Here is an 11,888-nt window from a genome sequence, read left to right as displayed (position 1 = left end):
TCTTCCCTCCCCAGCGTCAGCTCCGACTTTTCTTCTCCCTCCCTTTCTCTTCCCGATCTTCCCTTGTTATCAGTTCCCGTTTTTGCGGTATATCCCAGCGCCCCGGTGTCCTTTCCTTGTGATTTAGTTTAGATTCTTGGTGAGTGTCTTCTGTCCCTTTTCGCACTTCGAAACCTCCGGACTTGACCCATGTAATACATACACGGGACACATCCATAAAGAGTGCCTCCTCTTCCGATTTCCTGCTGTTACCGATTACCTGTGCAGTCTTTCACCAGAGGTTGATTCCGCGGCGGCAGCCCCGTGAATGCTACAACCCCTGAATGATATCCAATGATCTTCCTGCGGACCCTATGACCCATCCGCCAGTCCTCATCATTCTCACAGACCCCAAAATTACAATCGCTAACATCGCCTCATCCCTACAGTCTTCATAACCCCATATCAAAATGTCTGAGACCAAGGAATTCACCTTCAAGGAGGTGTCCGGCCACAACACCAAGAAGGATCTGTACATGGTTGTCCACGATAAGGTCTACGACTGCTCCTCTTTCGTTGACGAGCACCCGTACGTTTCCCCCAGTCTCTCCTCATCCCATGAAAACCCCAACCCAAATGCGACTCTCACCGATCAACAACTGACAATGAATTGCAGAGGTGGAGAAGAAGTCCTGCTCGATGTCGGCGGTCAGGACGCCACAGAGGCTTTCGAGGACGTCGGACACAGTGACGAGGCCCGTGAGATCTTGGACGGTCTCCTAGTCGGAAACCTCAAGCGCGTGGTGCGTTGGGATCCTTCCACCCCCATTCCCATGACCCGAGGAAAGATATAAGAAAAATGCTTGATAACTAACTGCGCTCGCAAATCCTTACAGCCTGGTGACCCTGCCCCCCGTTCTCAGGCCCAGTCTACCACCAACGCCTCTTCCAACTCTGGCTCTACCGGCCTCGGTGTCGGTGTCTACGCCTTTCTTGTCCTCGGCGGTATCGTCGCCTACGGTGCTTACCAGTACCTGAACGCTGCTAGTGCCGAGTCTCATTAAATGAAGGGCTTAGATACTTGGACCAAAAAAGAAATGAAAAGGAGCAAAAAAAAAAAAATAAGTTAATCGAGAACAAACCTTTTTTCGACACGATTTCGCGTTTTTTGAAACGTATGACCGTCTCGGTGTGCTTTCCGTCCAGCATCGGGAGGTTTACATGGTGATATCCACTGCAGACACTGTTTTAGTTGTTTGTTATCTTGTGAATTGCGCAATTTAAGGAAGACCGAAGATTCTTCTTGGCATTATGACGATTATTACCTTTTTTTTGCCTCTGAGAAGCAGTAGAAGGGGCCGCTTTGCTTCTGTATCTTACGGCTCAAGTTAAACATAGATCGCGAATTATCTTGAATTGATTTCCTACGCAAAGCGGGCCAGAAAATGTAATGTTCCCATCACAAGTCTCAAAAAGTGTAAGAACAAACACCAGATACGTACGTATTACTGCGAAAAAGAACCAAAAAACATATTACCACTTATACACAAAAGATAGATATATACTGCCGGGAGAATGAAATGGTTTAAATACAGAAATATCCAAGTTGGGCGAGTGCCTCCGATGCAAATAATAAAATAGTATATAACACAATCTTTTTATCAGACATAAGACACGATAAGAATAGAATTTTGGACCCCAAATATGTTCGCAATCATCACCAGTACGTGAAATTGTTCAGACTCCACTACCAGCTTTGGGCTGGGAATTACCTGGTGCTACCCTCGAGTCCGGCCCGGACAGCTTCCAGAATCATATCCTTGGCTTGCTCCAGGCCTTCCTTGCTTCCCTTGACCTCGATCGCCTCACCCTTGGCCTGATCCTTGGGGACATTGATTCGGCAGCCAGTCTGCTTACGAATGGCATTGATCTGGCTACCTCCCTGTCCAACAACAAAGCGGTAGGTCTTCGGGTCGGGCAGGATCAAGTAGCCAGTCGCGGATTGTTGTGAGGCATTAGCAATAGCCTTCTCCAGGGCTGCCTTGGCCCTCGTGATATTGTCACGGCTGCCTGCTAACACCCATGGAATGGTAGCGGGTTGGGTCGAGTCGCTGGCTGCGGGAACATTTTCAACCACCTTCCACGAGTGAGCATCGGTGGCTTGGCTGGGCTCATCGGTGATTAATGGTAGAGATGAACCTCCGTTGATCGCACCACGAGAGTCCTCTGAGGTAGGCTTGGATGGAACTTGCTGACCAGCATGATCCACGGTCACCTGATAGTCATTACGGAGGCGACGGAAGAAAGAGCCATTGTCGGAAATGGCATGATGCAAGTGAGTAGGGACATCGATAGTCTCCCCTTGCCGGTCCTTGAGCAGAGAGAGGATGTGTTCCTTGGCCTCTGTGACAGCGTTGGTAGGGCCCTTCAGTTTGATTTCAGAACGTCCAGAGCCTTGCTTTGGAATATCGAGCGTGATGTTGAACTTTGACTCAATGCCGCGCCTGGTCTCACCACCGCGTCCAATGAGCAGCCGGTGCTGAGTAGTAGGAACTTCGACGTTCTCTGTCACCTGATCTTCGCGCTCTTTCACAAACTCCTCAATGGCAGCAATAATCTTGTCAACAACTTGGCTGTTCCCTTCAAGTTTAATAGTAGTGTCACTGCTTTCGGGGCGGGGGAACCTAACAAGGCGCGATGCACCCCCGTCAGTAGGGCCACCAGCATCAGCCACAATTTTACGAATGTTCGCACCTAGCTTAATGTTAGCAAGTTGAAGGAAACATAGGTGAGGAATAAGGAAACTCACCACCCCCACCAATCAGCGATTTGTGGTGCTTCTTGTCAACTTCGATAGTCTTAGTAACAGTAGCATCAAATTCCCTGGACCGTTGTTCCAGGATCTTCTTGGCCTCTTCGACCTGCTTCTTCGTTCCCTTAATCATAATCTGCACCCGGCCCGAAGCATCTGGCACATCATCGGCCCCGGGAACATCAATTCGGGCACCAGTATCGGCGCGGAGCTTGTCCATTTCACGACCGCGCTGGCCAATCAAAGACGGAATTTGGCTTTGAGCAACAGACACCGACCCAGAGTGAGAGTGATCAATGACCCATTGCAGCAAGCTGAGGAGCTCATCGCGTGTGGCGTCAGCTCCCTTGCTAGGACCCTTGACAATAACTTCGTCAGCTGCCTGTTGAGGCCGGTTGGGACGAGAGCCGCCCGCCTCGCTAGATGCTTCAACAGACTGGTCGTCTGCACCGATGGGTGCAGCGCGAGGGAACTGAACTCGGACGCTATAACGATCCTGGAGCCTGTTGACTTGGCTTCCCTGCTGACCGATAAGCTCACGGTGATATTGGGCAGGGATCTTCAGGACATGAGTCGTCTCATCCTCCAGCTTCTTGCCCATATTGATGATCCTAGCCTTAGCAGCATCAGCCTTAGCCTTGGGTCCCTTGACCTCAACCTTGCCGTTCTCCACCTTAATATCAACATCAAACTCCTCACGGAGCTTGTTGATGTTCTCACCCTTCTTGCCGATAAGGATGTTCGCGAACTTTTGAGGGAAATCGAACGAGGTTGTGTACCCTCTCTCCAGATCATCTTTCTCTTGTTCTTTGACGAATGCTTGCAGTTGCGAAATCAACTCTTCCACGAGATGGGATGGACCGCGCAGTGCGATCTCGCTTTCGGCGCCACGGCTGCTCGACTCTGTGACGAGTGCGCGAACAGGTATGGAGTCTTCACCCTTTGCCTGTTGTTCCCGAGCAATGAACTTTCTAACCTTCTCCTGATATTTGGCTGGCACGTTCACAGACTTTGCTACAATATCGTTTTGGTCACCCAACGTGCTAGAGAGATACTCCTGGGCTTCTTGGAGAGCCTTCTCGAAGGCGGCGAGCTCAGCAGCAGATGGTCGCTGACGCGAGACTTCGAACTGAGAAGCGGTAGCCGACGGTCCCTCGTAAATTAGTACCACATTCGGGCTGTCAAGCTCTTCGGGAGTCAGGACATGTACACCATACTCGGCCTGTAGCTTTGCAATAGCCCGATCACGAATGTAAGGGTGGAAATAAGGGTCAATTGAAAGGTGACGAATCCTTGCTGGAGGATGGGCATGAACAAGGTTCATAATATCGGATCGAGCACGGATAGTGTTCTTGCCATCTCTAGAGTAAACCTCCCAAGTGACCGGGCCATCGGAGCTTGGTGGAAGTGCAATACGAGCATCGTACATGCTCTCCAATTCCTTGATGATCTGTCGTTGTCTAAGGTAGCGTGTAAGGGCACGCGCGTGGGCGTGTGGTCCACTGGGAGCATTTGGGTGCTGGCGTGAGAGGTCAATGCTTGCCATCTGCATGCTTGTGGCAAGGTCCATTGCCCGATTAATACCACTTTCAATACGATCCAATGGACCAGTAATGGTAAGGAATTCACTGTCATCCGAAGGAGGTGGCAGAACGATTGCGCAGCCAGTGTCAGCAAGGAATTCGTGCAGTGCATCAGCGTTGTCACCCAAGATGAATTGATGCTGACCACGGTTGATTGCTAGTTGACGAAGAGTCAGTTTGCGCTGGAGGTCGGCAGCAAGTCTCTCAATTTCAGCACGGGCCTCCTGTGCTGCAGCGCGCTCTCCACTAATGTGAATGTGCTTCTCAGGGACTGCCACAAACTGAACATGGCCAGGATCAGCCTCCTCAGGCGGAGGCTGACTTTGCCACGTATCGTACCGAGGAACATGCAGCTGGGCTTGAGTGCGCTGCTCAATATCTTTGAGATACGCATTATGCGGTCCCGCGATGAAAGGAAAGAACTCAGGCGGGATGGATTTGAGTCGTATGCTCATGTTCGAAGTTCTCTCCTTCACGATGGCCTCAATTTCCCGACGAGCCATTTCAGCTGCAACAGCATCACCTTCAATGAGGACATCAATAGTATCGCTGTCATCATCGTCCTGTCCTGCGGCAGATTCATCGATGCGGGGAACTTGCACGCGTGCGCCGGTCCGCTGCTGCATCTCCTGTACAATAGCGCCTTGTCGACCGATGATGTGAGGACGGGCAGAGGTAGGAATTGGCACACGTACGGATTGCTAAATCCTAAGGTTAAAAACGGACCAACCAGGACCCAGAGCGATCAAAAAACATACCTTGGAACCGACTTGCTGTGCGACCTCCTTCAGAGCTTGTCTAACAGCGTCTACAGAGCCCTTACCCTCGAAGATTATTGAGCCACCGGGGCCATTTCGCATATCAACATTGGCCTTCGACCGTCTCGAGATATCGCGCAGAATATCGCGCAGCGGTTTCTTTAATTGCCCCCGAGGAAGCATTTGGGAGGGCGCTAGCCGGAGCTGCTCGACGTGTTTGCCAGGAAGGCTCATGATACGAGGGCCTTGCGCTATTTCACCACCGGTCAGCCTTCTCATGCTTTGTGCGAATGAGAATAGGAAAGCCTACCTGCCGCTGACCCACCAGGAACGCCGTTGGCAACGGCGGCAGCCGCTGAAGGCCCTCTAGCGCCCCATGCAGATGCAGCAGGCACTTTGGGCTTCGGGCCACTCCCCAGGGCAGGAAACAACTCCTCTGACTGTACATCAAAAGCGGGGGCCTTCTTGGGAGCCGCCTTGGGGGCGGGGACTTCCGTGGGTGCCGGGCTCTGCAATGAAGCATCGGCCTTTTGGTCCTGCACTGGAGACGATGGGGGAGGGTGCTTGCGATCTTCTTCATCAACAACATCCTCCACGGTTGGCTTATGTTGCACATCACGTGCATGTTGCTCCTCTAGCAGGGCAGCTCGAGACTTGGGGATTCCGCCGTTAACATCGGCATTGGACAGATCCGAAGCCATTCTGACGGGAAACTGTAAACAACCTCGCTTAATTGCGTTACGATAGACGTATAATATATATGCGATGGGGAGGGTGGAAGGCGGATCGAACTAAGTCACTTTTGATTCAATTGGTTAGGTTGGAGATATATTTCAGGCTTCAATTGAATCATACCAGGAAGCCGCAAGTAGAGAAAAAGAGGCTGTTCAACTTAAAACAGCACTATAGAATAAGTGGTGGGCGGTGAATTGTCACTGTGGGCAATCCAAAATTTCCAGAGGTGAACAAATAAATCAATGTCTGCGGAGATTACGAACAAAAAAGGATAACAATCAGTGCATAACCGGGATTAAAAAGAGGCGTGAAGGAAAACTGAAGAGCAACTCTTCGCGGAAGCGGAGAGAAGGGAGGTAGAATAAGGAGGGGGAGAGAGGATGAGGGGTGAGCGAAGGCGTCGGAAAACGACCGTTGACAAAGGACTGATAATTGATGGGTGACGATGGGGGAAAGGGAAGAAGGGCGAAGAGGACAGCAACGCCCCGGGGGTGAGAGTGCTTATTCCCTTTTGGGCGATTCGACAGCGGAGCCGAACCACCCACTTCCGTGGGAGCCTCAACCTACAAACCACGTCAACCACCGATGGCAGACAAAATCTATGTAATTTAGGATTGAAATAATATTATCTAGTCGATGAGGCATGCAATACCCAAGTTGTGACATGGAACACTTTCGGATGGGGCAATCGCTCGCAGCTATTAATACCAGTAGCGGCACGAAATTTTCAACCAGAATTGTCCTTTCTAACCCTCAACTTACTTTAAGATTGCCTTAATTGGTTATTTCGGTACTCTCTTGGAGATTAGGTTAAGTAAACTTTATCTGAGATATATCGGAATTATGGGCAAAAACACCGCTATGACCAGAAACGATAGTCAATACCAATACTTACAGATCGACATATAATGCACAAGTCAGGACGTAGTATAAAAAACGACCGACAATCACTTCAACTTGCCTCAGACCTTTGCTGAATTATATGGCAGTTATATATTGGGCGCAAGTCCTATGCGTATCGTCTTAAATTATTTCTTCACCTCACCTCCCCAATAATGCGTCGAGGAATATATACGATCTACACTATAGCGCCCCAACAGAGCTATGCTTAATCATAGAATGGTCTTTATCACCGTTATCACTAATTATCACTACAACAGCTTGAGGATTCGCCATCTCTGGAGATGACAATCCTTTTGTTATCATAGTACTGTTGTATCTAGTGAGACAGCCTTGGCTCATCAATGGATTCACGGAGCTAGAAACGTAAGGGCAGATGGATAAAAATGGACAGGCACTTTAATCAACACCAGTGAGCCTGTATTAAGGGATACATTTTTCTACAAACTATCATACCGCGCCAATCTAGACACTGGTAAATTGCTATCATACATCAACCTGTATAAGGAGCTATCACTTAAGGGGCACTACAATATACAAAAGCCTTTCAAACAATTTGCTGTATCGAAGGCCAACTAATCCTACAAAATTTTATGATACGACACCTCCGAGTGCTACCTAGTTCACTATCTCAGACCAAAAATACACGATATCGCCAACAATGAAAGCTAATCAAATACCACTGTTTATCCAACGACCCAATCTCGAGTAGCACCTAGGATTTATATTGTCAGGGAGCAACAAGCCGAATCTCGTGATGCCTTTAAAAAAAAAAAAATAAAGTGACTGTCATTGGTTACTTTGTTCCTAATGTTGTATGATGTATCAAATTATATATGATGATAAAAGACCACAAGTACATTGTGTAATTATAGCATACATAGTCCATCGAGTATCAGAAAAGAAATGGGGCAAGATCTGATTCTTTTAGTACGTAGGTTTGAAGATATAGTCTTAACCTCCTGTGAGGTAACTCATGTTTATCTGTCTTAGTAGTAACGAATTTTCCAAAGTAAGTAGTTATGGGCAAGTAACCGCTCAGAACGTACGAGAAAGACTCATTCAGTTGTGTTCATGACACTGAGAAAACTGTAAGGGATGCCTTGGGAAACAGAGAAAGATGGGGGCTTACATCACTTCAGCGGTGCAGACACCAAAAATGAGAAACGGAAGCATGTATCGTATATGCAAATATAGTGCATATATTCTGCCACGAAAGATGAACAGACCAAGCATTCTGAGAGGGAGGGTCCATGGTTCCTCTATCTACCTTTTTATCCAAAAGGCAATCAAGAGACATAAAGGCGGACATTGCGAAGAGAATGATACGAGCTATCTCAAAGGCCACAGATAGGGAGAAACTAGAACGATATTAACCGTGACAAAATGTTCCGAGATATCATTCAAGTCGATAGCGAATGAAATTCCGCATCTTGTATTGATCATGGCTGGTTACTCTTGGACTTACAGAAAGGTCACCGAACAATCCGACCCACCAGCCATGGCTAAGCTTGAGCCGAAGTGGATCCAAAGCTTGATCGAGATACGCATTTTCACACAACTGTTCATGGCTTGAATTGGCATTGATGTGGAATAAATGCAAAAATAGTGCTTACTGACGCTTAGCATTTCGATTACAGACCTGACAAGATGCTTATGTGCCCTTACAATCTCCAAGGTGTACATTGTACCCTACACTTTGACCCCTCTAGTGTCTTTGAGCTAAACTAAAGAAGAACATATGACCCCGATAAGAAAACATCAGTTCCACAAATGCCGCTCAATGGGTGGCGCTACCGGAAAAATTGAAGATAAAAGGATTTTACCACAGCGAATGAGGGCTGTACCCCGGTCATGGCTCGAGCTCAGCACCGCGAGATTTTGATCTCATAAATACACGGCGAGGCCAGTTGAGTAAAGAACTTTGGTCTGAGCCCCTACATACTATGCCCATTAGCGCATAAATACCAGTACACCATGGAGGCTTACAACGTTGAAGCTGGAAAAGAAGCTCAGGCCGAGCTTACTCCCTCTTCCTTCGAGGAGGAGACGCCAATGAAGCCGCGAGGTCTTTTCGCCAAAATCAAATACTACGAAGAATATTTGGATAAGAAGTTGGGTATCGAATCTCACAGTCTCGACAGAGTGCTTCCCGAGGCGCGCGACCCTCCCAACTCGCTAGCGATGGCGTTCATGTGGGCGTCTGCGACAATGAATATCAGTTGTTTTAGTACCGGATTCCTGGGGAAGCAATTCGGTCTATCTTTAGGGCAGACCATCCCTACCATAATATGTTCAACATTAATAGGTGCCGCTGTGACGGTACGGTTTCCCTTACTTGATTTATGTGTTGGGTATATGAAAGCTCATATTGTCGTCTATAGGGCTGGTGTGCTACGATGGGGCCTGAAACGGGTCTTCGCCAGGTCGCCATTTCTAGATACTCGCTAGGATTTTATCCATCATCCATCATTGCTCTTTTGAATGTTATTGAACAACTAGGATGGGCATCGGTCAATTGCATCACCGGTGGTCTCGCACTAAGCGCTGTTTCAGATGGACGTGTCTCGATCGCTGTAGGAGTGGTCATTGTCGCATGCGTCAGCTTTCTTTTCAGCTTCGTCGGGTTGAAAGGTGTCTTGTTGTACGAGCAATATGCATGGATGGTGTTCTTCGTCATTTTCATGATTATCTACGGCGAGTCAGCGCATCGGGCAGATCTCGCAGCACCCGCAACGGTATCGGGTATCACAAAGTCCGGAAATGTCCTGAGTCTGTTTAGTGTCGTGTACGGCTCTAGTGCCTCGTGGAGCTCGATCGTTTCGGACTTTTACGTGCACTACCCCGTGAACATATCCAAGGTCAAGGTATTCCTCTACACTACTCTCGGGATCGCGATCCCAACCTGTATTGGAATGTTGCTCGGAGCGTGCATCAGCTCAGCCTTGGACACAAACCCAGAATGGGCCGCCGCGTATGATAAGGGAATCGGCGAGATCCTACAAGAAATCATCTACCCTAGAGGATTCGCTAAGTTCCTGTTAGTTCTTCTAGTGCTTTCCGGGAGTATGCGAAACCCCCACTCCAACCCAACCCACTTCAATAATCCATAGCGTATACTGACCCTTCTCTCGCTTAGTCGGTGTCAACTGCATCGCCATCTACTCAGGCGCACTTTCAGCCCAGCTCTTCGCCAAGCCCTGCGCAAAGGTCCCCAGAGCTATTTGGTCTACTCTTGTCTTCGGCTGCATCCTTGCCCTCGGCATCGCCGGCCGAGACCACCTACTAGATGTGCTAGAGAACTTCCTCTCCCTGCTAGGCTACTGGAACACTTCATTCTTCATCATCCTGTTCAGCGAACACTACTTTTTCCGCGGCGGGAACGTCACGAACTACGATCTTGACGCTTGGAACACGCCGTCCAAGATGCCCATCGGGTTCGCGGGTCTCACTGCTTTTCTATGCGGCGCGGCGGGGTGGATCCTCGGCATGGTCGAAACATATTATGTTGGTGCTATAGCGAGGTTGATCGGTAGAGATGGGGGCGATATTGCTAATGAGCTAGCATTGGTTTTCTCGGGCGTTTCATATATACCTCTGCGAGTGTTGGAGTTGAAGTATATTGGACGGTAGTAGGTAGCTTTTTCATGCAGGTAGAGCGCGGCCCGAACCTTGAATACCGATTGTGCAGATTCTCCGCTGGCAAGGGTTTATTTTTTATAAATATGATTAGACTTTAGGAATGTGTATTGTGGGCTAAAGAGGTATGAATTGCAGATGAGCATGTGGAAACCGTCTATTTATCTTGCTGTAATTTTTTGCCGTCGAATGGGAAGATAAATATAAGACCCGCAGGTTGAGTAGACATATAATGGAATGTGTAGGGTGGGCTGCTTACCAACAATCGGATACTGTGATGCATGGTGCTCAATATGAGCTTGAATTGAGTTGAATAGTCTCCAAGTACAGTATGATCCAACATACTCTGACAGAGTGAGTAGTACATCCACAAGTCCGTCATTTGGGAATGTTGTACAGGCTTCAAAATTCACTTTCACAGGAATGGCAGGTAGTAGGGCCAGAAGATGGCGTGGAATACAGGAATAGATCTGCCAAGTATGGTGACATTAGTGGTGGATACGAAGTAGTACAGCCTGGAAAAATTGAATAAAAGCTATCTCAGTCTACATATATGGGTGAGATTTTATGGGCCCCAGGATGCTGATTCTACTCATAGGTAGAAACAGAGAGAGTACTGGGCATTGGATATAACGGAGCCTAGGAACTTATGTTATTTTCAGCGACTTTGATGTAGCATTACCCTTTCCGGAGGTGAATATAGGTTCACTGCAGGAAAATTGGCCCAGCCCCTTTTCTTGTGGAGCGACAGTCACGTGCATTAGCGCTGAGTCAGCATGGTCTCTCTACCGAAAAAGGTTTTTTTTTTTGTATTCCTTCTCCGAGACGGGGTTGCTTTTGGGCATAGTCCGACGACTGTAGACGGCAAATTAATTCAAGCCTGCAGAGTATATATGTGGAGTTCTGCTTCTGATACGTTGTACAACAAGCAAAAGAAAAAGGAGGGGAAAGAGAAGCATATGATTTATGTAAAGTGGAGTAATGCGAGTCAGCAAGATCGGTGGGCATGTTCTGGAGTAGATAGCATCATACAACTTCATAAGGATCGTCTTCCGCTAACTACTAAGGCTGATGAAGGGAGATGGTGTGGACTGAATCTTCCCGTGTCTCTAGAAGACTCTAGTCGGTTACCAGCCACATATGACAGCCTACAGGAGGCGGCCAAATAACTGTTGGTAGGGGTTGACATACACTTGTGTGACTTGGCTGAACTAGCTTTTGATTGCAGGGAACAAATAGGATCTTGATCATCTGGTCGACCGAGGATGGTTTTGTACCTGCAGAATAATACGTAAAATAGAAACTTGAGGCAGGAGGTCAAATGGTCGCAACGGTCAGAGCGGCCATTATGACGTCTCTCTCTCTGTTTCTTTCTTTAATTTTTTTTTTGTTTGTTTGTTCTCCCACCTTTTGTTAATTCAAAAATTGTTTTTTTACTTTTTAAATTCCAAGTAACTCACTCTACTTAGCTTTCACGGTGGA

At 48.0% G+C, this 11,888-nt stretch overlaps 3 protein-coding genes across 3 annotated transcripts; 2 read left to right on the top strand and 1 right to left on the bottom strand.

Moving 5' to 3' along the window:
- Positions 1 to 249: 249 nt before the first annotated feature.
- BDW43DRAFT_42228 (cytochrome b5-like heme/steroid binding domain-containing protein) lies at positions 250 to 1,466 on the top strand. The gene is made up of 3 exons (XM_032050039.1): positions 250 to 568; positions 656 to 782; positions 876 to 1,466. Exons 1-3 carry the CDS (start codon positions 450 to 452, stop codon positions 1,041 to 1,043), a joined length of 414 nt encoding a protein of 137 aa, XP_031902044.1. The 5' UTR covers positions 250 to 449; the 3' UTR covers positions 1,044 to 1,466.
- Position 1,467: 1 nt separating this feature from the next.
- On the bottom strand, positions 1,468 to 5,750 carry BDW43DRAFT_42222 (putative RNA binding effector protein Scp160). Its single transcript, XM_032050038.1, has 3 exons — positions 5,133 to 5,750; positions 2,789 to 5,075; positions 1,468 to 2,733 (listed from the first exon to the last, which is right to left on the bottom strand). Exons 1-3 carry the CDS (start codon positions 5,409 to 5,411, stop codon positions 1,748 to 1,750), a joined length of 3,552 nt encoding a protein of 1,183 aa, XP_031902043.1. The 5' UTR covers positions 5,412 to 5,750; the 3' UTR covers positions 1,468 to 1,747.
- Positions 5,751 to 8,715: 2,965 nt separating this feature from the next.
- Positions 8,716 to 10,400, top strand: BDW43DRAFT_318492 (putative nucleoside transporter; the record flags this gene model as incomplete). The annotated part of the gene is made up of 3 exons (XM_032048709.1): positions 8,716 to 9,089; positions 9,152 to 9,833; positions 9,907 to 10,400. The coding sequence occupies exons 1-3, from the start codon at positions 8,745 to 8,747 to the stop codon at positions 10,398 to 10,400; spliced, it is 1,521 nt and encodes a 506-aa protein (XP_031902042.1). The 5' UTR covers positions 8,716 to 8,744.
- Between the last annotated feature and the right edge of the window lie 1,488 nt (positions 10,401 to 11,888).

This window comes from Aspergillus alliaceus (assembly GCF_009176365.1).
Source record: "Aspergillus alliaceus strain CBS 536.65 unplaced genomic scaffold BDW43scaffold_13, whole genome shotgun sequence".
Taxonomy (NCBI): domain Eukaryota; kingdom Fungi; phylum Ascomycota; class Eurotiomycetes; order Eurotiales; family Aspergillaceae; genus Aspergillus; species Aspergillus alliaceus.
This window is presented reverse-complemented; position numbering and strand designations above follow the sequence as displayed.

What these genes read in the sequence shown, in the direction of transcription:
- BDW43DRAFT_42228 (XM_032050039.1), top strand. Translation starts at nt 450, where the DNA reads ATGTCTGAGACCAAGGAATTCACCTTCAAGGAGGTGTCCGGCCACAAC. An exon ending in TCTTTCGTTGACGAGCACCC is followed by an intron (nt 569 to 655) that starts GTACGTTTCCCC and finishes AATGAATTGCAG; the next exon opens with AGGTGGAGAAGAAGTCCTGC. An exon ending in TCGGAAACCTCAAGCGCGTG is followed by an intron (nt 783 to 875) that starts GTGCGTTGGGAT and finishes AAATCCTTACAG; the next exon opens with CCTGGTGACCCTGCCCCCCG.
- BDW43DRAFT_42222 (XM_032050038.1), bottom strand. Translation starts at nt 5,411, where the DNA reads ATGAGAAGGCTGACCGGTGGTGAAATAGCGCAAGGCCCTCGTATCATG. An exon ending in CACAGCAAGTCGGTTCCAAG is followed by an intron (nt 5,076 to 5,132) that starts GTATGTTTTTTG and finishes CTTAGGATTTAG; the next exon opens with CAATCCGTACGTGTGCCAAT. An exon ending in ATCGCTGATTGGTGGGGGTG is followed by an intron (nt 2,734 to 2,788) that starts GTGAGTTTCCTT and finishes ACATTAAGCTAG; the next exon opens with GTGCGAACATTCGTAAAATT.